This window comes from Plasmodium inui (genome assembly GCF_000524495.1).
Source record: "Plasmodium inui San Antonio 1 unplaced genomic scaffold supercont1.2, whole genome shotgun sequence".
Classification (NCBI taxonomy): domain Eukaryota; phylum Apicomplexa; class Aconoidasida; order Haemosporida; family Plasmodiidae; genus Plasmodium; species Plasmodium inui.
In genome coordinates, this window is record NW_008481836.1 from 1,124,523 (window position 1) to 1,147,400 (window position 22,878).

Consider the following 22,878-nt stretch of genomic DNA (forward strand, 5'->3'; position numbering starts at 1 on the left):
GGTTACAAATTATTTGCCCCCTTTTCATTTCCGTTTTCTCGTAAAAGGCGCCTCCACGTGTAATCCGTGAGTGTACAGATTGAAGTACCACCCACTTCTGCACGACCAAAGGAACACTTTATTTTTCATTTTTGACATCAGGTGCATATTTCGCGAAGTTGTTTCGTAGTTTTTTTCTTTTTTTTTTTTTTTTTTTCTTTTTTTTCCTGCGAGAATTCTCCTTTTAATCACGAATTCGTACGTATGTCGCGGGCACAGTATGCCACTTAATAGCATATCTGCGCGCTTTTTTTAAACAAAAGCTTTGTCATTGTTACGAGTATACACACATACGTACATATATATATGTGGAGTGTGTATATACATGTGTGCGTGCACATGCCCCCGTGAAAAACCTCTTTCATGTTAATCTGGAACTTTTTAATTTTTCCGAGTCCCTTCAACGATCGAGCCATTTCGTCCGTAGCTTACCTTCCACCACGAGTGCCCATATGAAATGAAAATTTCCTCGTTTTTTTGAATATCCATTTGTGCGCGAAATATCATTATTTGGTCGCACGTTATCGTCTCCTGCGGGGTGAAGAAAGGGGGGGGAGGGAGTTACAAAATGGGCACATTTCACGACGGATGGTATGGTACAACAGCATGGCGTATAAAAGAGGCAAATAAAAAAGGATAGAGTATCTGATACGATGTAATGTGTGGACGGCTGATCACTGGGGGGATATCTATTGACCGTTACAACACACACAAGTTTGAAAGAAAGGCAATTTTTTTTGGACATTTTTCTCCTCCTTGTCAACCTCGTCAGCTTGGTGAGACTTTTTTTCCTTCTCTTCCCTCAGCAACACTATATGAACAAAGGCATTGGGACGATCTGAATGATTATATAAAATTCCGTAGCCCAAGGGGAAAAGCTTATAATTGATGGCTTCTCTCCTTTTCGTGACAATTTTAACTACTTGTGTGTTCATGTTTTCTTTTTTGCTTTCGAATAAATAATGAACCAGCTTTTCTGGGATATCTTCATTTTTCATTTTGACCGTTGGGCATATTTCAATGATTTCATTTTTTTTTATTTCGTCGCATGAGAATATACCAACCCCATTAAGAGGGGAATTTCCAACGTACACTCTTTTGTGAAGCTGGTTAAAATTGATTTGTTCATTTTTTAGAATTTGTCTTAACGTATCTTTTGCGAAATAGTTGTGAAACTTTCTTCTGGTCATGACAAATTCAGCCATTTTTGAAGCCTGCGGATGCCTTATATATGTCATAATTAATCAAAAAGGGGGGGAGGGATCAGAACTGGAGGAGTAAGCGCCGGAACGAATGAATGGGAAAATGTTACCAAACGAGATGGTTAACGAAATTAATTGGCACACCTGACGTTGGAAGGGAGTTGTTACTTGGCCAGTTCCGCGCAGTGGAATACATTTTGTTTGTTATAGTACCCTACACGTGTCGTCTTAAATTAGAAAGAGGGGGCGTTTTTCAAACTGTTGGTTAGGGCATGCGTAGTAGAGCATACATTTATAGGTCCCATCCCCCAGGTCAGTTTTAACATTCCTCTTATTTACTCCCTCGTCTTAAATGAAAAATTCTTTTTCTACTTTGTGCCAAAAATATATGGGACGTTTTGCGAAGGTCGACTTACTGGTGTAGAGACTTACAAGTGAGCACTTAGTCAGGGAGGGAAGAACAAAAACGTATGCGTTAAAACGTGGGCAAAAGTGCACACAAACATGTATGTACATGTCGAAATGCACACATTGGTCACCCATTTTTTAGCGCGAATCTGGTTGAATCCTAACTTGGCGATTCCCAATCGGGGCATGCGCGTCCCTTCTTTTAAGCAATTGTTCGCCCTGCTTGACGCGAATCCCAAGCGACCTCATCGAATCACAAATTTGAAAATATCATGTGAAGAAAAAGTTGGGGTGCACGCTATACCAAATGGAAAGGCACCCACAAGTTTGCAGCTCCATGTAATGGACAGAAGTGAAGGTTTTTTTTTTTCACCTATCTATGGCACACGCAATGCCCTACGGGAAAGGGTGCAATAAAGGTCATACGAACGGGCATCGCGAAGGACACATGTACGTTGACCATCTGGGTGAGAGTGGACTCCAACTGCTGTGGAATTACATTCCCACCGAAGAGCTGAAACGTCTTTCTGTGCTTCTTTTTATAACGACAAAAATTGTGATATATAAGTGAGAGAGCACAGAGGGCGAAGAAGCTATGAAAGAGGTCCGCTTCTTGGTGGGATAAATTTCTCCCCTCATAAAAATAAAAGGGGTTATTTCTACCCTCATTGGTTTTAGATGCCGTTCTGGAAAAACCTCCTTTCCGTTTATCTTGGCACGTCAAAATGAAAGTAATTAAAATGTTTACATTGAACAGTTCAGTTAAATTTGTTTTCAGGGCAACTAAACTTCCCAAGACCCACCACGCATAACAGACATCATGATCCTTTCCGACACGTCCGTTAATACCCAAGTTGTCATACCTATCGCAGAGCCATCTGAGGGGGAAGGGATGTATACAAATATAAGGCAGCCGTGCATAGGTGTCTATGGGCGTATGCAGATGTGCATACCAAATTATGCGTATCGTTCACTATAAAGTTTGAAGCGTATTAGGTTGCGCTCCCCTCAGGCGTCGCCCAACTTCGTGATTCGCACAATCGTATTAGCCGCTGGCAGGTTGCTTACCTAATTAGTTTCCCCCGTAACAGGCCGTTATCTGACAAGTAGTTGCCACTGCCCCTAACCCTCAACAAGTTTAACGAATTGATCGCACAGAACGTCGTGCCCGCATGTGACTCTGACCCCGGGACATTCGAAAAACCTCCATCCAAGTTCAAACAGGTCAATATCCAGTGGGCACATCTCTTGTCATTGTTATACAAATTGATAGGAACATTTCTCTTTTTCAACAGGAGGGATAAAAAATGTAAAACAGATAGGGAACAGAACATGAAACGCATATCGCCATCGAATTGAAACCTTGCACTGCTTAGTGAGAAGTGGTAGAAACCTTTCTTCTCATCAAAAAGGAAGTAGACAAAATTGTATATCTCCAGGATCATTTTCGTGCTTATATCTTCTTCACTTATTTTATTCAACAAAAATAATACTTGGATGGCGCTTAAGGTGGATATTACGTTCGCCTCGTATAGGCTGCTTTTGCTGCATGGACTGAATCCATTTAGATGGAATATCTTTTTTTTCTTTTTGGCCACACTTGTCGTCTTCACCGTTCTGTTAGACACATCCTCTTCCACTCCGTTTGCACATTCTGGGCTATCTATCCGTTTGGCATTCCTTGCTTCGGTTAACACTGCTTCTTTGTCGCACGTCTTTTTAGATCCTCCCTCGTCGCCACCTAAGCAGTCTAGGCGATTCAAGCATCCTAATACGTCATATGGCTTCCTTTCATTTGCGAAGTTATCATTTTCCATTTGGGGTAAGTTCCCTCCAATGGGGCCAGGACCAGTCGGGACATTTTCGCACTGGGCTGGTATTCCACTGTTTTCCCCTCTGGTAGAAACCATCGCGTACAAACCGCTAGGGCCACTTTTCGACGCAGCAACTATTTGGTCAATATCCTCATTTGATAAAAATTGCTTTTCCTTTTTTAACTTGTATATGTATTTTTGTTTAATTTTTTTTTTCTCCAAACAGTGCATTACTATGGAGTAGAGGGTGTCTATTACCTTCCTGTCGAGAACCTCATCGAGGCTCTTTCTGTTCTTCCTTACTACTGTGAGCCCGCTTAGAACCCAAAAAATGCCACTGATAAAAATCGATTCATACTTACTAGATACGCTCACTTCAGGAGAGTTCTTTCCTAATTTTTCTTTTATCGTGTTTAGGAAGTATTTCTCATGTAGATTTAGGTCCAAGTCCATACTTCTCACGGCGTGCAGGGGGAAGAGGGTAGGAGAAGCATGGGTTCGGTGCACCCACCGTACGGGCAATAGCAAAGAGGGGCTGGAATGAACGGTCGGACTATAACTCTATTTCTTCATAACGTTGGCACATCCATGTATGGGGGTTTGAAAAAAAAAGAGCATCTTTAAAAAATGTATATTAGATCGTAGGATAAGGTCCAGAATAAAATGAAGGACTAAAAGAGGGGAAAAATATATGCACACAGGAGAGATTGTGGAAGCATGAAGGGAAATAACAGGTTCTTTAAACGGGTGTTCAGATGTACGCCCAAATGAGTTAATACTAAATGGAAGGTGGTGGTGGATTTCGCAGAGAGGGTGCATTCGCATAGAGGCTTACGATCAATCCACTAAAAAAGTCACGACAGAAAACGTCCGATGGTTTCATAAAAAAGGACTTAAAGTCATTTCTGATATGAGAGAAGGTCATTAATGTCCCTATTGCTGTGAATATGGAAAAGAGCAAAAAACCGTAAGTGCCTTGGACCCCTAAAATTCCAATTGTAATTCCTCCAATTATTCCATAAAACTGTTTACTCAAAATAAGTGAATTTTTGTTGTGCTTAATTTTTCTGTCATTGTACTGACTATCCTTGGATAGTTTTGCGTCTAAAATGTTCTTTAGTGTGGCTACATTTTGCTTTGGCGGGGTTGGCTTCGCTTCCATTATGGGGTTGAGGAGGGTCAGATGGGGGGTAGCCGGTTCTGCGTAGCCGGTTGTGGGTAGCCGGCGCTGTGTAGCCGATGCTATGTAGCCGATGCTATGTAGCCGATGCTGCGTAGCCGGTTGTGCGTAGCCGATGCTGTGTAGCCGATGCTGTGTACCTGATGGTGACAAAATTTTCAGAGGGGAGATGGCTATGCTATTTGCGAGACGCACTTCACCTACGCCAACTCTGCACGAACTGTGCCGCTCATGAAAAGTACCAAAGTAAAACGCCCCTCCTGGCCACTCCTAACTAAACGCTCTTAACAACCGCGCGAAAATTAAACCAAAAAAGGGAAAAAAATAAATGTGCGTATTTCGCAGAAGTTGAAAAAGAGAATTATAGCCTCATAAAACTGGCATACTTAAAGAAGTGTATATATTACAATGTCATCACGCGTTTTCATTTTATTAAAACACTTTTTCTATGTATAAATCATCAATTCGGAAAAAATTGCTTCTTCGTGGTGAAACTTAATTTTTCTTGTGACGCAGCGTAAAAAAGGCGAAAGGAGTAATTATTAAATTAGGCAGGTTGGGCGAAAACTGCATTGTGCCTTGCCAAATGGTCGAAAAATAAAAAAAGGAGTATTCCCGCCTGGAAAGGAAAAAAAAAGTTTCCAAAATGCATGCATTTGTTGTATACCTTTACAATTTTAAATTGACTTGCAAAATGGGGAGTAATCATTCCTTCTTAAAACGCGTAAGTAGCACCTCAGGAACCTTTCGAGGGTATTCCTTCTTTTTCTTCCCCTTTTTTCCATCCCCCCCAACCTTTCCCCATATAATTTCACGCAACCGATGTTGCAGACCGGGCACCACCAATTCTCAGAATTTGTAAAAAAGAGGAAAAGCGAATAGGTCTAATGAATGCCTCCTAAAAATATTTCAAACCTGTTGTGCTAAAAACTTATTGCTCCTTTTTTGGAGTCACGTTGATAAAGCAAAAAAAAAAAAAAAAAAAAAATACATAATCCTATGTTATAGGCCCCCCATTTCAGCTTAGCTATGGCGTCGTTACAACCACTGCTGTAGGAAACAATGGTTAGTGGTAAAAAAAAAAAAAAAAAAACGATTAACACTTTTCCACTCGCATTTCCTTCTTCTTTTTTTGGTTCCAAAAAAGGGACAAATTAAAATACGCGGCATGTTTCTTTTTTTTTCCCCCATTCAGGCGTGTAGATACACCCATTTAACCATTCCGTTGAGACACTTAATGTGTACCACTACGATGATGAGAGGTAGCGCCTTCTAATTAGCCATTTTTGGAGAGACTCAGAGCAATGGTAAAAAGTGCATGTAACTCATCTCTGCGTGGATTGTCAAATTTGAACAGATGAAAATTTCCCCTCTGTCCTCACTGATATTACCACAGTTGACTTATCTTCACTTCCCTCCTTCCATTTTTGTTAACCCTATGTTGGCACCTCCACTCTTGAGTTCATTTTCACCGTTTTGTTATCACCTTGCACTTTTTCCGCCTATCGCAAAATTGTGTCTCCCCATAAGAGCGCCCTATTTATGTGTGTAAGTGCATGTCGGTTTATGTATCCACCCTAGCGCATGTGCTGACCCGACCTATCCTCTTCGAAACAAACTGTGCGTTTCGATCTCACCCCGTGTTGATGTCAAAATGAGCAGAATACTCTCCACATATGTGATAGCCATTTTGTGCCTCTTGTCAAATATAAAATGTTTCGAGACGAACGTCTACAACGGAAGTGGCCTTCATAACTGTTCCAGCGTCTTCTGTTCTTACGATAAATTATCAAATATCTACGACAATTCCAAGTTCATCTTGGCGGAGCTGGAAAGCATTTTGTACGATGTGCGAGATGAGAAGAATGCGCATCAATCAGGTTTGGCTTCTTACAAAAAGGTGTTCCTCGCAAGGGGGCCACTCCTCCTCATGCAGTCTTAAGTAAACGCATCTACATAGATTACTAAACTAAATGACCATACGTTTATACTTCCACACATGAGCACCTCTCTGCTCCAACCCTTTTACAGAACACGAGCGTGACAAATCACTAGATCTCGAAATAAAATTCCCTAATGCTAAGGATCACGAGGATTTGTCACACTTATTTCCGGACGAGGAGTATGAAAATGAAAGCAGCTTTGGTGAGCCCGTTCCGTATATCATCATTAGCAGGATGGACGATGGTTATAGTTCATTTTAATTTTCCTAAATGAGTGCTTCTTTTTAGTTATTCCTTTTGTGCCATAGGCGTAGGATCGTTACATCATGACACTGTGGCAGTGTGGGACCGTAGCACCGTAACTCCGTGACACTCCAGCTGAATGGAAAAAATAACCCCCCATCCTTCATGTCACTTTAACCCTCTTTTCTTTTTGTCAACACGTGCAGACGACTTGGAACAGTTCATACTAGTAAAGAAAACAAAAATATGTCCCTTAACAATTGCTATGCGGAGTGGAAGACCACTACAACATATGTGTGGAATAAATCATTCCTATTCTTTAATGTGGTTGCTTCTAAAACTCAGTTGCGTGCTTTTCTTTGTGACACAAATCCGCCACACAATGTTTGATGCGTTCCCCTTCAGAGTAACACCCCGGAGCGACTAAACGACTCGGAAAATAGAGAACTGACAAATGAAGAACAGATGGACATGGCCTTCTCAAGAATACGTGACGTAGGCATTTGGGGTTACACGCGCACAGGCCTCTCTGCCTGCGTGTACACTATGTCGGTGCATTTGTCCATGCACATGTTATCTCTACACGTGGACATATGGCGAATTCCCCTTTTGTGCACGACCAGCTTGAAGAACAACAGAAGCGCTTTTCGGAGGAGAAGAGGTAAGGCCGAGATACGAAAAACAGAGAAAAGCGAAAATATAATATTGTCACACTTCTGCACATGCGCAACACCGCTGTGCCAGCACAATTTAAAATGCACACCTTTTCCTGTTTAATCGCTTGTCACTTTAATTTTCCCTTTTCCCCGTTACCTTGTTCTTGTCAAAATGTTATCATCGTACTTAAGGAAATTCAATTTGAAGAAGTACCTACGATGAGATTGGCGTGCAGTGCACACAAAATGAGGAAGCTAAAAAAGGAGTCCCTGAGGTGATGCATAACGCAGCCGTATTCTGCACATTTTTAAACAATGCAGATACGTTTGTTTAGTTTTTTTTTTTTTTCCTGTTTGTCTTGTTTATTTTGTGTTTTTTCACATGAATGACAAAATGAAGGCTAAACGGCGAAGGATTCACAAAAAAAAAAAAAAAATTGTTTAGACACGCATGTGTATCTATCTGGACATATGAATGAAAATATCCACACTCACGTGTGGCTCCTTTAAAAATGAGTCAAACAAAAAACAAATGAGATAATTATTTTTTAAAACAATAAAAAAAAAAATTAATGCGGCGTGGGGACATAACCGTCTACGTAAAAATTTCTCGTCATGGGGGGCAACTTTATCTTCATTCCGTCTAGCTCCTTTTTGAGTTTCACCTGGCATCCTAGTCTGGAACTGCAAGGGGGAAAAGGTTCCTCAATGTGTTGCAGTGTAAACACGATCTGGGATAAACTTGGGGGCATCCTTTGGGCGCACCCCCTGAGCCAGGCAAAATGGGGTATCATAAAACGGGGTATTACAAAACGGGGTGTTGCGAAAAGGGTGGCAAATGACTGGGCCTACGCCTGCACGCGCTCCGTCCGCCTTACGTCTCAGTTATGCAGGGGGCCAGCTCTAGCATGTCAAGTTCGTTGTCAAGCGCTTCCGGCAAAAGGTCGTAATATTTTTCGTCAATGATCACGTGGCAAGTGGAACAGGCGCAGAAACCGTCACACGCCCCTACACAAAAGGAGGGAGAAAGACGGATGTGAAAACAGAAACTCCGATTAATTTGCACAAGATATGTATTTCCACCAATTCATCGCCAAGTGATAAAACTAACAAGTGGTGGTTTCCCCTGCTGGGTGTACCTTCTATGTTTATGCTATTTTCATGGGCAACTTTTAATATGCTATCTCCTACTTTTGCTTTCACGGTTTTTTCATAATTGTCCTGATTTACAAATGTCACGTCACTTGGAAGGGGAAGAAAAGGAAAAGAAGAGTTAACGGGTTAGTTGAAGGGGGCTCCTACGTAAGACAAAATAGCACAGTGGTGTCCACACGGAGTATGCGGGCTTATGTATGTTCGCCCAATTATGTACATGCGTAGGTAAACATCTTAGGGATGGAGAACTCACATTTCTTCGTGATCCTTGGTCGTGAACGTTCTGATATAATTAAAATAAATGCACTTATTTTTTATCTTGTTCAATAGAGCCCCTTTTAATGTATCGTTTCTACGCAGAAAGCTAAACTCTGTGAATGGGTGAGGACGGACACGCGTCGCGTTCGTGTTGTAAGTACATATGTGTGTAGAAGCGCTTATGTAGATATGTCCAATCGAGGAAGCGGAAATTTCATCTGTGCACACGCCTGTGCATACGTATGTGCATGCGCCTTTACATAGGCCTGTGCACATAACTGCGAACAGGTTTGTCTTTCGCTCTTTTTTTCCCCTGCCCCTTACTTGTAATCATTTTCCCCGTCCTCCGTCATTTAATTTGTGAAAGCTGTTCACAAGTTGTGTACATATGTATAATCGAAGACGTTTTGCTGACGCTGTTTCGGCTATATAGGCTGTGCATGTGTTTAGCTTTCATGCGGTGCAATGTCCAACTGGATGGCCAAAATGGTCCGTACAAAATTGTGGCAAAATTGTGGGGGAGCGATTAAAAGTTGCATCAAGTGATGCTTCAAATGGTACCGCAGATGGAGCTTCAAAGAGTCACTAAAAAATTCGGCAGCAGGTTTATACACCAATAGGGAACAAAATACAGCAATGTCATAGTTTTCATGGGAATCGTCGCATTGGAACAGTCACATTAGAACAGTCACATTGGAACAATCGCATTGGAACTGTCGCACGGGATTAATTCGAACAGGAGAAAAGCAAAATAAATTCAGAAACCATTTTCTTCCTCATGTACTATAGTCAGGGGAAATAAAATTAAAAAAAAAAAAAGAAAAAAAAGTCAGGCATATACTGCGATATGCATGCTGCTCATTTCGAAAGAGTCGTTTTTTTTTCTCTCTCACCCCTTTTGGAGGTTATACCATTTCCGCTTTTTCACCCTTTGCAATTTTTTACAACATTTCTAAGCTCGGATTCACGTAAACTTGTGAGCCAAAATGTGCCATAAAAATTAACCACATATGACGTTTTTTTTTTCATGCTATTAGAATATCTGACTGCTCACTTCTGTGAATTTTTTTTCGCAGCGTATTAAAATGTGAATCTTTAATTCTCCTTTTGGCTTGATATAATAGTTTCTTTCCTTTTTTTTTCCCCCTCCTTAAGCGAACAGTTTATTGAAACGGGTTAACTGCACATTTGTGTAGGTTACATACCCGACAGGTGTATTCATAAACGCACACAAGCATCGAGGGGGATTCTTACTTCGGTTGGCTTTTATCCACCCTGTGAGATTCTCATAATTGCAGAACGGCATGTATTTCGAAGAAGAGGCAAAAGGAGGAGAACTACCAAATGAGGGTGCAGCGACGCTCAAAGGGGAAGGGCAATAAATCATCATACTGTCTTTGCGGGGGAGGTTGTTGCTGGTACATGATGTTTTAATAAAAAAAGCGAAGAGGGAGTAACACGCAGAGTAGAATTGTGACCAATAAAAATAAAGCAGATAAATCGAATCAAGCAGACAACGTGGAAAACGCGGAAAACGTGGCTAACGCGGAACACTAGGATAACGCCAACTGAGCGTCGACTTGATGCGCCTCCCACAGAACGCCCCCAGACACACAAGCATGCAGCAGTAAAAACATGATAGGCAAAATATTTGACAACGCATTTCGAATACGTACATATAACCGGCTGGTGTGCTTCGTCATTGGGGGAGCCTTCTCCTACAGTTTTGCAAACCCAGACATGGATACCGTGTATGAATTTTTCCCCATTTTTAAGCAAAACAAATATGCATACTTGACATTTCTTGAAGTCAACGAAAATCATGGAAACGTATTTGAAGAAAAACTTAAGGACTTATGCAGGTTTTATCAGAAACAGCCTGGTTACTTATATACAAAAATAATTAAAAGGAAAAATAATTTCAACAATTTAAGCAGATACATTGTTGTTTCAACTTGGTTAAAGAGTGAGAATTATCTCCTGGCGTGTAATAGGATGTACGGACAAATTTTGATCAAAAACATACAAAATTACACCAATTATAATTCCTTTTTGTACCGGATCGTTGTCGATGACTCGGACTACCTGCCTCCCTTTTGACGCGGGATGGGAGTTTGCCATTTCCCAGGTTGAGATGGATTGTTTGTTTTTTTTTTCGGCATTCTTTTGGAAAAAAGTTTATGGAAAAAAAATGCAGAAATTTCTTTGCAATTTTTTGGGGAACCCTTTTGCAACCTTCCCGATGAACATTTTTTATACTCTACAAATGCACTCACAAGAAGGTGCTCTGGAGGTTTCTTTTTTTAAAGGGGGACTTCCCTTTTGGTCATCCCATAATCACTTATTATTTGTGTGTAAATTTTTACAAAATAACTTCCTGCGCTAAATCCATTTTGTTTTTTTTTTCCTCCATTTTTATAATTTTCCTCGTCTACTCTTTGTTTAATTGTGTTTAATCATTTTTCTTTTCGCATATGTATTTGTTCATATGCGCGTAGGGACATACCCCCGTTTATGCATTCACGGACAGACGCCTTCCGGCCCCGAGCAAAACTTAGTAACTGCTATTTTTATGAAACAACGGAAAGTACCTATACCCCCCTGACATGATACAAAACAGCTCGAAACATTTCTAAAATGGTAATCTGTATGCAAATAGGTGTGTGTACACCTGGGCCGCTTTTTATCCATCTACACCCCATAAGGATCATACAAAGGAGGGAAAAAACTGCATGGTGGTCTTTCTCACCAATTCGGCATCCCAAATTTGATCCAACATCACATTCAGTTCGTTGAAACGACGCCCAGATTCCCCACCTTGGGGTGTGTATTCATGTGTATATACGTCTATCCTCACCTGAGCCATTTCCCCTTCGACTATTGTACGTACACACCATAACCTCTCACCACAATGCGTCATGAGCTCACGAGCCGGTAAATTTGTGGCCCCATATGACAAAACGTAAAATTGGAAATTTGTGAAATGGAAAAAAATGAAATGAAACAATTTTTTGAAATTCATAAGACATATTATTTTATAACTACTTTTTTTTTTTTTATCTATTTTTATTCTGCATACTTTCCTCTATTTCGCAAGTCACCAAAGTTCGAAGAGCAACAGAAACCACTACATTAAAAAAAACAAAAAGCTAAAACAGGCGGAAAAAACGACACCATAGAAAAATTCTCTTATGTGCCACTTCCACGGACTAAAGCAAAAATGAGGGTTCGCTCTTGCATTTATGCTTTGGTGGCCGCGCTATTTATCAATTCAATACTTGCTTATAGAAGATTAAAAGATATTAATAACTTGCAAATTTTGTCGCAGGGCTTCAAGGAGATAAAACCGGTAGGTGTAAAATGGTCGCCTTTCTACTTATTTATTTAGCTAGCATTATTGCGCATGTACCAATGCATATGGTTTTCCTTGGTTTTATTGATTTTTTTCTTTCTTTTTTTTGACATTTTTTTTCCCAATTCCTTTCTTCTTTTCCGTGCATTTCGTCACCAGACCAACTTCCACCAAATTCGATCGAGGGCTAAGGCTGCCGCGCCAGACCAGGTAGAACACTTACGCCGTAGCGCAGTGAAGAGGCGGGCACATGCCCATGTGTGCATGACTCCCCTTTTAAGTGTGCTTAGCTTACGTGCGATTTCGCTCTCACATTTGGATCTAAAAAATGGAGCTAACCCCCTTTGCGAAAATTCTTATTCCCCTCCTGACAGCTGAGCATTGACATAGGAGATTGGACAATTTACATAACACACAAAACACCGTACTACAATACAGAGAAAATTAAAACCATCTTAATTTACTCCATGACGTACCCATTTAAGGAGTTGGAAGAGTTTAAAGAGTATCTTTTTGAGGATTAGCATCACGTGGAGGGCTCGAAAAATGGTAAGAATATTTTGACCAAATGAAGCAGCATAAAGAGGCTTAACAAAGTGGATGAAGGGGAATTACCCCAAATTGTAAAATTCACACGTCAACGGGAATTTAACCACACTTTTAACCTTAGCAAATGTGGGGAGCGAACACACACGTGTACGTCTATCTGCATACAGCGGTGTTCCTCACAAGAAGCTACACTTAGTAACACACGCCACGTTACCCACTTATAACGTGGTTTAACTGAGTTCTCTTTTAGGTAGAACAGAGGCAATTCGGGAGCAAAAAGTAAAACTCTTGAGGAGTCTACCCCTGCGAAGTTATGCCAAGAAACAACTGGTGGGTGAAGCGGAAATCACGAAATTGATTTTTGGACAGAACCCTAAAAGGAGAAAAGGAATAAGCTGCGGAGAAGCAGCTCACGTTACAAATTCAGCAAGATGGGGGAATAAAAGGTCCGCATTTAAGACAGTGCTTGAAACGCGCCACGTTTGATTGAAGAGGCCGATCTACCGTTCTGCATCCCTTGCGCATCCGCAACAGCAGAGTGTACACATATATATATGCGTAACATACACTTTTACACACCTACACGTATACACATATAAAAGACGACCGTGCGTTTCGCCATTCATTTCACCTTTATGCGATTGCAAAAGTGGTACTCTACACGACAGCGGGTTAGAAAATTACGTGTTTCTTATGCCAATTTTTTTCCTTTTTTCTTTTCCCTTTTTTTTCGTTTTTTTTTCCTTTCATAACATTTGCAAACCGATTGAGGTGTGTTTTTTCCAAACGACGTTAGCAATTTTTTGGATTTAAAATTAACCATTGGGTCTTTCCCACTGGGGGAAACAAAGGGAACGGTTAAGAGGGGCTACGAAAAGGTGAAAACGGCTCGGAAAAGAAAACCACGCGAAGATGATCGAGCAGATAAGCGAGCTACGGGAAAACAAAACAACGCAGCGTTCGGCGCATATTTTCTGAACTGAGAAAAAAATATGTCCTTGGACCAATATGTGATCAAAGTGCCGGTAATTTTTCTGAATGTATATTATCATGGTGGACAAATCGCACCAACACATTTGCAGGAATGTCACATATGCGACGTGCGAAGAAGTCAACATATAATGATACGCACGTTTTCACTTTACATTTCTGTATGCATAACGTAACGCTCACCCCTTTTTGCGGAATAAGGAAAATCTTTTTTTTTTTTCTTTTAGGTGTAACAAATCTAAGGGACGAATTTAGCGAAATTTCATTTTTTTAAGCTGTATTTTTAAAGAAAAGTGGAAAACACTTTTCTTTTTTATTTTTTTTTTCCAGTGAAAATGCACTTTGAAGGACGCATGGAAAGGAGTGGCTTGTGATAAATTCGGTTAATTACCTACCCCAAGTGTATGCGCGAAGGTAAGTGGTATACCATAGCATAGTATAGCACATAAGCGCAATCACCCTGTGATATATGGAAGCGTGACGAGTCGTTTCCGCACATAGTTTGCGGTCAAGTACAGTTAAAAAAACATCGAAGGGAGAAAGAAGCGAGAGCAGAAAAATTACCTTTCGGAAATGTAACGCATCTCCAATTTTTTTGCAGTACTATCGCTGGAGAAGCATAAGCATTATACGTGCGATGCGTATCATCCGTGCCATATGTGCTGTACATACGTACATATATATATACGCCTTTCGTATGTACATGCTTACATAAACTTATGCGTACGTGCTTATCTATTTGTCGAAGGCGTAGTACACCATCCTCTTCCATCAACTTTTTGGAGATCACATCACTGGAGTAGCAACAATGGATATGGAAATCAAAGATTTCGATAAGTTTTCTGGATTTCGAATTAACTGCACGAAGGATTTGATCGTTAAGGGAACCATAAGTGCCGTGGTGGGGATGATACTGGGGATTATGTGCTCGCTCATAGTGAACTGCACGTTAGTTGAGGTTTCCCTGTCGAAGTTTTTTTCCATGGTAATTTGCGCACCGCATTGTATGCACGTTATGTATACATAACGTGCACATTTCTGTGTTCATTTTTTCCTGTGTGAGGAGGGATCTATGGGATCCCCAATATACAACACATGGATGTAGGGGTGCCTACAAGTTTAGACCTGTGCGAGGAGGAGCAACCGAACCCCCCCACCATTTGGTTGCACTATTTAATTGGTCCACCGGTCCACTACTCAACCGTCCCACTGCTTCGTTACTACATTTCCAATTTTCTCGCCCCTCCCTCCGCAGTATTTCGGTATACTATTCATCGTAGTTGGACTCATAATTTTCTGGAGGTTGAACGCCAATGTAACGGACGAAGCAGAAAATAGAAGAAACCAACTGATGATCTTGGCGGGACTGGTATGGATGCAAATCTCGCGCAGATACGACGGAAACAGGGCTTTGCCTTTTTACGAACGTGCACAGAGGAGAGGGTATACATATTTACCTATGAGTACGTTGGATCATTAAAAATGCAAAGACATCATCATGTATTCACACGTTCCCACCCCATTTCACATTTGCAGATTGTTTTTTCAGGAATTCTGTGTCTCTTTTTCGACCGTTCGTGGCTGTTTTCACTGTCGCCCCTATCCAAAGTCCCCATTTACTGCATCCTCGGAATTAGCATTTCCTTCGCATTGACATTCAGCTTAATAGATTTGATAAACTACCTGATTGGGTTTATCCAGGGGTCCATAACGAGGCCGCTGATTGAGTCAGTAGCGCAGGTAAGTGGAGACAGCGCGAACGGAATCAAAACGAGCGAGCGAACGAAAGAGCAACGTTGGAAGCAAACTCGTAAATGTGAAGAGCGCTCCTCCACATACACGCCCCTACTCGTGCGCACACTTTTTCAGGTGTACCTGATTCTATTGTTCACGATAACAATGGGAGGCATATTCGGGTTCATCTTCGGTTTGCTGGACGTAGAAGACGAATCCTCCCACCACATTCGCTTGGCCCTGATGAAGGCGGAAAATTGTTGCTTCCCCCTGGGAGCCGTTCTAGGAGGAATAGTAAGATCATGTGAATGTCGCGCAGTGGTTACCCCGATGTATGTGCACATGTGTGTGTTACATTTATGCCGCTTCCCTCCTTGTCCATGCACCATTTTAACTGCGTTCATTTTTTTTTTTTTTTACCCCCTCTTTTAACGCATTTAGGCTGGGTTTGGTAATGAAGTTTTCAGGCAACAAAGCGAAGCCTACAAAATTGAAAACGTTACCGAATTTGATGATGAAGTTTGAAAGGCATACTATCTTTTTCCTATTTTTTTTTTGTCTTTGTTTATATTTTCCTTTTTCTTTTTTTCCTCGTATAAATTTAAAAATGGAGAGAATAATTAAAACGAAAACGTCAAATTTTAAGTAGACAAAGTGTGGGGAAAAAAAGAAAAAATAAAGTTCTTTATTTGGTTTATATGCAACACTTTGTCCTTTTTTTTTTCCATCCCCCCTTCTCCCATTTTTTTTTTTCTTTTTTTTTTGTTTTTGTTCATTTCGCTTCTTACATGTGCGATTCATTTTTCTATTTATTACTACTTCTCACATGTGTTGTTTTGACTTATCTGTAAATGATAAAATCTGTTGACTTGCAAAAGTAAAAAAGGAAACTTCTCCAATGACTTTGTTTTAACGAATAATTATGCCTAATAAAAAGGTAAAATTAAAGGAAAAGGAAGGAAAACCCCTTCATAAGGGCTGTGTCCACGTTTTTTAAACGTCAACCATCGGTTCTACAGATTTGGTGTGTGATCGCCAATTCCCCCGTAATAATGTAAAAATGGGGGGTCCCTTCTTCTTTACTTTGGAAGATTTTCCCCCGAACATTTTTGAATTCCTCATAAACGGTATTAAGGGCACCAATGAAGCTGGCTCGCAAAAGGGCCTATAATCTTTTTATAATTGCTTAGCAAGCGTGCAAAAGGAAGGGGGAAAAACAGATGAAGAAAGAGAGGGACATAGAATAAGCACCTCACTATATTCACTCGCGCATGCATTTGTTCGAAGCGGAGTTCATTTTGCACCCCAGCGGATTAACTCACTTACGGTTTTCACTACATAGCGCGGAAGCGGTGTAGTGTACCGCATATCCACGTATGGGAGAATGTTTAAATGGCGCAATTTAGCCAGTGCTACATTTTGAGATTTTCTTTTTTTTGGATCCTACGAGGTGAAGTACACTTTTTTACAGGCAATCGAACTGTGTCAACTATACTATTTAGTGGAATTAAATTAAGAGATCCAAAGGAAAATATCCTCCCCCCACCCCGTAGGAATTGATACACAAACGCATATATATTTTCATGTACAAACGTTGCAGCAAGATTATAAAATCACCTGAGTGAGTCGATTCACCTTTCAGCTATTCCACCCTGCGGGAAGATTTATTTTTTCAGTCCTGCCCCTTCCCCCACTATTTGTATCATAAAGTAATAAAAAATGAAAATTATACACAAATTGCGAAACAACGTGTTTCAAACTCCTAGAAGGAGCTTCTCTCTGGTGACGAAGCAAGCGCCTAATTTTACAGCCCAAGCGTTGAACAAAAACAACGGAATTATAAATGTGGAGTTATCCTCGTACATAGGGAAGAAGTATTGCTGCCTGCTGTTTTACCCCTTAAATTACACCTTTGTATGTCCAACGGAAATAATCGAATTTAATAAGCATGTAAAATCGTTTGAAGATAAAAATGTGGAGCTGTTAGGAATATCAGTAGATTCCGTGTACAGCCATTTGGCATGGAAAAATATGCCCATTGAAAAAGGAGGAATAGGTAATGTCAACTTTACACTAGTGTCAGATATAAATAAAGAAATAGCAAAAATGTATAATGTGTTGTACGAGAATTCTTTCGCATTGAGGGGATTATTCATAATCGACCTACAAGGAAAGGTTAGACACCAAACGGTTAATGATTTACCTCTTGGAAGAAGTGTGGATGAAGTTTTAAGGACAATAGATTCGATTATTCATGTGGATAAGAGTGGTGATGTGTGTCCGATTAACTGGAAAAAGGGAGCCAAGTCTTTTAAGCCAACCACTGATTCTCTCCTGAATTATTTAAACACCGAGGTGAAGAAGGAATAGCATCGAAAAGGGTGTCAGCTGTATACACACGGGCTATGCGCTTAACGGATTATACTTTATTCATCCGAAAAGAAGGGATCTTACGAAGGGAAAAAAAAAAGAACAATCAATGAAGCAAGGAAAATATTCTCAAAGTGAAAACTATCCCTAATAGGATCCCATGTGGGGTGAAGAACCTCGACGAGGGAGGCTGCATGTACATCGATTCACTACGCGAAAGCAATTTCTTTTGTGAATTCGAAAAATGGTGTATGTATTCCATTTCGTACTGTCACCCCCAAGAAAGGGGTTATATAACGGTTTTGTGAATACCCGCAATTTTGCTGCTTCCCCGTTTTAGATGTCGAAGCTGTTTATCCGTTTAGTCGCCTACACAATCACCTTCGCGAGTCGTGCCGTTCTTTTTCATTTTCACGTTCACCCTATGCGCTCCGCATTTATACATAACCCTTCACGTTGTGATAATTACGCAAAGCTGGACATTTCTTGGGAAAAAGCGCTCAAACAGTCCAACCCCGCAAAATTACCACTAAGAAAACATTATAGAAAAGTAAATGTAGAAAAAAGAAAAAAACTGAACTTTTTACGTCCATAGGAGTGAAGATGCATGAGAAAAATTCATATTCATACGAATGTGTAGGGTAAAAAAGAAAAAAAATATATACATAAGTTATTGCATATATGCGCATGTACCCCCTCGCAAGTGCGATTTTTTTTTTTTTTAACTACAAGGAATTCAAACTTATGCCTTATAACGATTTCTCAAAAAAAAAAAAAATTCCCCCTTGTGTGTAAGGTAAAAGAAAAAAAAAAAATGGCATTTCTTCAATACGAAAAACATGCTGGTGGAACATTTGTGGCATCTACAAAAAGTGCACAAAAGGAGGATGATACATTTTAGGACATAACATCGTGTAATTTCCTAAAAGAAGCGTTTTCCTAAATGTTATTTTTACCTTTTGTTATAAAAACGGTCTACACGAAGCAGCCCTTTCGAGGGCATACCACCAATTGGGCATTCTCCAAAAAATCGCCATTACGTAAGGAAAAAAGAAAGGGACACCTAAATGATGCAATCTTTTTTTCATCCAAAGTAGTGGCCAATCATTAGAGAGAAAGAAAAAAAAAATCTATGAATGATTCGTGCAAAATTTTTTTTGACGAAATATATCTTTTTTAGGCTCATCTCCTTTGCGATTTTTTTTTTTTCTTTTTCTGTTCAGAAAAAGTACTTCTCCCATTTTGTGCACATACCAACAAAGTATCAAATCATATGAGGCCCTATTTTAACCAAATGTGATACCAATTTTTATGTTGCGTATAGATGCACACACAGAGGGGCCCATCCACTCGTGCCCCGCTGGCGAAGTATACCTGTGCGTTCGCAGACCCATCGTCAAATCAGCATATGTGCGAGGGTAGTGCGGGAACGAAAGGAGAGCCAACATATCATGTCCCCAAACGCGAGCAACGCCAGCGGCAACCCCAGGGGGAGGGGTGGCAGAGGGAGCAGACTCCCCAAAAATAGCCAGATTGCCCAGAATGTCGCGAGCGCTGCGAACAGCGGTAATGGCGACACTAGCGGTAATAGCGGTAACATCGGTCACAGCAGTAATAGCGCAAATAGCGGGAACGCCCAGAACACCCTGCATGGATTGATTCCGCCGAGTCAAAAAGGCTTCGTGGATAGCGAAATCTCGGACGCCGGCCTCCCGGCCACAGATCGCTCAGACGATAACAACAGCACGAACGACAATGACGAGCGCAACACGCTAATACATGTACTGCATAGCTATGAAGACTTCCAGAAGAAAAATATGCACTACGTGAAGGTAAACCCGTACAGAAAAAGGGAGTCCCAATTAAGCAAAATGAGAAGGTCCATAGTCAAGTTATTTACCATCAGTGATATACGCCTAGACGAGAATGACCCCAATGGGAACATAGATAGCAGCACATATGGTAATGGTATTTCTAACAAGAGGAGGAACAAAACACAGGGCTCGAATTTCCTAACCAGCAGAGCAGCAATGTGGAATGAAGTCGAAAAAAACGACGACCCAGAATACGACTTAAAGTTAGAAAGCTCAAAAAATAAATCAATCCGTGATATCATAACACATTATTTAAGTGTCCTAATAAATGATACCATAAATGATAAAAAAGGGATGACCTACATAGCCATTCTGATGATTATTCTGTCCGTGCTCATTACCTGCATTTCGGGAGTGATCACCCTGTTCAGCAACTCAACAGGAGAAAAAGATAATTTCAATTTACACACAACGAAAAATAATTATGATGATATAAATAAATTTATGAATTACATAAAATTGGGAAATGAAGAGAACAATCGGAGTGACTTATTACGGCTGTACGATCTGCTAGAAGAATTCAAAACTAGTATGAACCAAAATATGAATGAAAATAGGAACACCATTTTGATTAACAAGAAGGAGAACCACGCATTATACGAATTAAATGCTAACTTAGAAAATAAATTAAAAGAGTTGGAAAAGAAGCTGCTCGTTAATACAAAAGATATTGACTACTTTAAAATTCATTCAAAGAGAGAAGTGGAAAATTTTAAAAAAATATTGCAAGAAAATTACGAATCTTTTCAAAACAAACTGAAGGATTACGTTAAGACGGTCGACACGATTAAGAAGGATATTCATAAAAAGAATTCCCTCATTAATGATGTGGAAAAAAAAATGAACAAAAGTCAAATGGATATTAAGAAGGACGTGTCCGATCGGGTGGAGAATGAAAAAAGGGGACTCCTCAACACCATCAGTGAGCTACAAAGGAAAATCCAGTGGATTGAATCTAAGCTCGCCTTCCATAGCTCGAATACGCACGAATCGTTGGAGTTGGATAGCGCACCGCAGGGAGGCACAGGAGCGAGATGGACAGAACGAATGATACAAGAAAATGACCAAGGGGAGGCGCGCCAAGAACTAATCGAGCAGCGCATCGCCGCGTGGAACGAACAGCATGCAGGCCTCATGCAGGATATACAGAAAGAACTAGAACTACTAAAAGAGAGTGCAAAAAAATCTACCAACTTTTTGGATGATGTCTTCCCCTCATTTGAACATACAATATTGAAGAATGTGGAAAACAAAATTAAATACTACCTAGAAGTGTACAAAAAGGACATCATTAATGAAATCACCGAGTCGAAAGTGATATATAATGAAGAAAAATACAAAACTATGGCTTTAAAACAAGAGAAAATGCAATCCGAGCTGTTAAAAACGATTAGTAGTCAAATAAAGGCACAAACGAAAGTTATCAAAGAAGATTTGAGTAAGTCTCTCCACACCATGGTAGATCAGAAGCAAATAAAAATTGACAGTAACTATCCAGTTAAAAGTGCCAAAGTCAATTATGACTCCCTAGATATGCTACAGAAAAAAGTGGATGAACTGTACAATGAATTCATCTTAGATTATAACGAAATCGATTGGGCTTTAGAATCTTTAGGAGCTAGAATCGTTTACAAAATGACAAGTTCGCCTCTCAATCGAAATGACTTCATCGAGAAGTTTCTAAATCAAATTGCTTCCTTCCTGCCGTCGGAAGAAATATACGGAATGATCAAACCGATGGGGAAAGATCCGTCTATCATTTTAAAGCCTTCAAATTTCCCAGGCGATTGTTTCTCCTTCAGTGGGAGTAAAGGAAAAATAACCATTCACCTCCCAGCCACTATTGACGTCTCATCCATTTCGATACAACACGTGCATGAAAATATTAGTAACAACTCCAATGCTACTCCGAAGTATTTTTCTGTTTACGGTGTCGTCGATTCCAATTGGCCTGAGCACTTTGAATCACAGGATATTAACTATGATGACTTTAAAAACAGCTCCCTGTACTCTTGCCTCCACTCCGTTTATGGGAATTTGCAGCCCAGGGAAATTCTGGACAAGTGGCTCAAAGGAAACAAAAACTCGGGGCTCCTACATCTCGGCGATTTCTACTTCGACCGCAAGAAACGGATTTCCACCTACCCAACGAAGCACTGTTTCCCGGTGAAGCGGTACGGCGGGGGAGCGCCAAAGGGGGAATGCGCAATGTGGCAACGTGGCACAGTGGCAAAAGAGCGAGAGGGAGAGAGGACGAAAGGGCGAGAGAGCGAGACACCAAACGAACAGATGATCAAAGCGCACACGCAGAATTGCCCCAATTCCAAAAAAGGAAATTAACCCCCTAACGCATCTACTGACGCGGCAGCGCGCCCCATCCGATCGGCCCTGTTACCGGCTGGGCATACACTGACATGATTTTCCATTTTTACAATTTTTTTCCTCCCCCCCTTTTGTAGAATAATTTTTGAGTTCACCGAAAACTATGGCGCGCCTTATACATGCGTCTACAGACTAAAGGTACATGGAAAAAGATGCATCCGGAAATTCAAGTAAAATCAGCGGGATTCGTGTAAACCTTTTTTTGTGTCAGCCTTGCGGATACTGCGCTTTAGGATTTAGCCCACCGATGGGGTATGTGATGTTTGGCCCATCCTTGTGTCTACTAGAGTTATAGCCCCCATGGGAGCTTCGTGCTATGTCCCCGCCTTCGTTGGCTTGTACACTTTGGAGTTGCAAACTTGGGACCACCTACTTGGGACAGCAAAATATGAACAGTTAACTTATCACTTTTACACTTCACCCCTTCCGTTGTTCCCTTGTGTTCCCCCCCTTTTTTTTTCTTTTTTTTCGTGTTAGATACCCGTCACCAATTTGATCATGTCACAAATTATGAAATTTTAACTCGACGACATTTCTGCATGTCGTCCACAGCTTTGTTAAATTTTTGATTCAACAATGTTATCCAATTCATTCTTCCTTATCGCTACAACCTTTCCCCCGCACAATTCCGACACCGCAACGGTTACTGCTACTGCAGTTACTATTGCTTATTATTTTATTTATTTATTTTTTTAACCACACTTGTTATTCTCTATATAAAACGTCTTC

General features: G+C 40.6%; 8 protein-coding genes across 8 annotated transcripts; 6 read left to right on the top strand and 2 right to left on the bottom strand.

Moving 5' to 3' along the window:
- Positions 1-420: 420 nt before the first annotated feature.
- Positions 421-4,625, bottom strand: C922_00695 (hypothetical protein; the record flags this gene model as incomplete). The annotated part of the gene is made up of 6 exons (XM_008816308.1): positions 421-570; positions 783-1,253; positions 2,104-2,527; positions 2,718-3,333; positions 3,391-3,889; positions 4,299-4,625. 6 exons carry the CDS (start codon positions 4,623-4,625, stop codon positions 421-423), a joined length of 2,487 nt encoding a protein of 828 aa, XP_008814530.1.
- A 1,672-nt stretch (positions 4,626-6,297) lies between these two features.
- C922_00696 (hypothetical protein) lies at positions 6,298-6,847 on the top strand (the record flags this gene model as incomplete). Its single annotated transcript, XM_008816309.1, has 2 exons — positions 6,298-6,523; positions 6,675-6,847. The coding sequence occupies 2 exons, from the start codon at positions 6,298-6,300 to the stop codon at positions 6,845-6,847; spliced, it is 399 nt and encodes a 132-aa protein (XP_008814531.1).
- Positions 6,848-8,054: 1,207 nt separating this feature from the next.
- C922_00697 (ferredoxin, 2Fe-2S) lies at positions 8,055-9,232 on the bottom strand (the record flags this gene model as incomplete). Its single annotated transcript, XM_008816310.1, has 5 exons — positions 8,055-8,169; positions 8,364-8,493; positions 8,625-8,728; positions 8,894-9,011; positions 9,223-9,232. 5 exons carry the CDS (start codon positions 9,230-9,232, stop codon positions 8,055-8,057), a joined length of 477 nt encoding a protein of 158 aa, XP_008814532.1.
- A 1,301-nt stretch (positions 9,233-10,533) lies between these two features.
- C922_00698 (hypothetical protein) lies at positions 10,534-10,998 on the top strand (the record flags this gene model as incomplete). Its single annotated transcript, XM_008816311.1, has 1 exon — positions 10,534-10,998. One exon carries the CDS (start codon positions 10,534-10,536, stop codon positions 10,996-10,998), a length of 465 nt encoding a protein of 154 aa, XP_008814533.1.
- Positions 10,999-12,118: 1,120 nt separating this feature from the next.
- On the top strand, positions 12,119-12,774 carry C922_00699 (hypothetical protein; the record flags this gene model as incomplete). Its single annotated transcript, XM_008816312.1, has 3 exons — positions 12,119-12,247; positions 12,410-12,460; positions 12,625-12,774. The coding sequence occupies 3 exons, from the start codon at positions 12,119-12,121 to the stop codon at positions 12,772-12,774; spliced, it is 330 nt and encodes a 109-aa protein (XP_008814534.1).
- Positions 12,775-14,597: 1,823 nt separating this feature from the next.
- C922_00700 (hypothetical protein) lies at positions 14,598-16,048 on the top strand (the record flags this gene model as incomplete). Its single annotated transcript, XM_008816313.1, has 5 exons — positions 14,598-14,774; positions 15,045-15,158; positions 15,326-15,529; positions 15,659-15,817; positions 15,965-16,048. The coding sequence occupies 5 exons, from the start codon at positions 14,598-14,600 to the stop codon at positions 16,046-16,048; spliced, it is 738 nt and encodes a 245-aa protein (XP_008814535.1).
- A 1,194-nt stretch (positions 16,049-17,242) lies between these two features.
- C922_00701 (peroxiredoxin (alkyl hydroperoxide reductase subunit C)) lies at positions 17,243-17,893 on the top strand (the record flags this gene model as incomplete). The annotated part of the gene is made up of 1 exon (XM_008816314.1): positions 17,243-17,893. The coding sequence occupies one exon, from the start codon at positions 17,243-17,245 to the stop codon at positions 17,891-17,893; it is 651 nt and encodes a 216-aa protein (XP_008814536.1).
- A 1,451-nt stretch (positions 17,894-19,344) lies between these two features.
- On the top strand, positions 19,345-22,323 carry C922_00702 (hypothetical protein; the record flags this gene model as incomplete). The annotated part of the gene is made up of 2 exons (XM_008816315.1): positions 19,345-21,941; positions 22,227-22,323. The coding sequence occupies 2 exons, from the start codon at positions 19,345-19,347 to the stop codon at positions 22,321-22,323; spliced, it is 2,694 nt and encodes an 897-aa protein (XP_008814537.1).
- Positions 22,324-22,878: the final 555 nt, after the last annotated feature.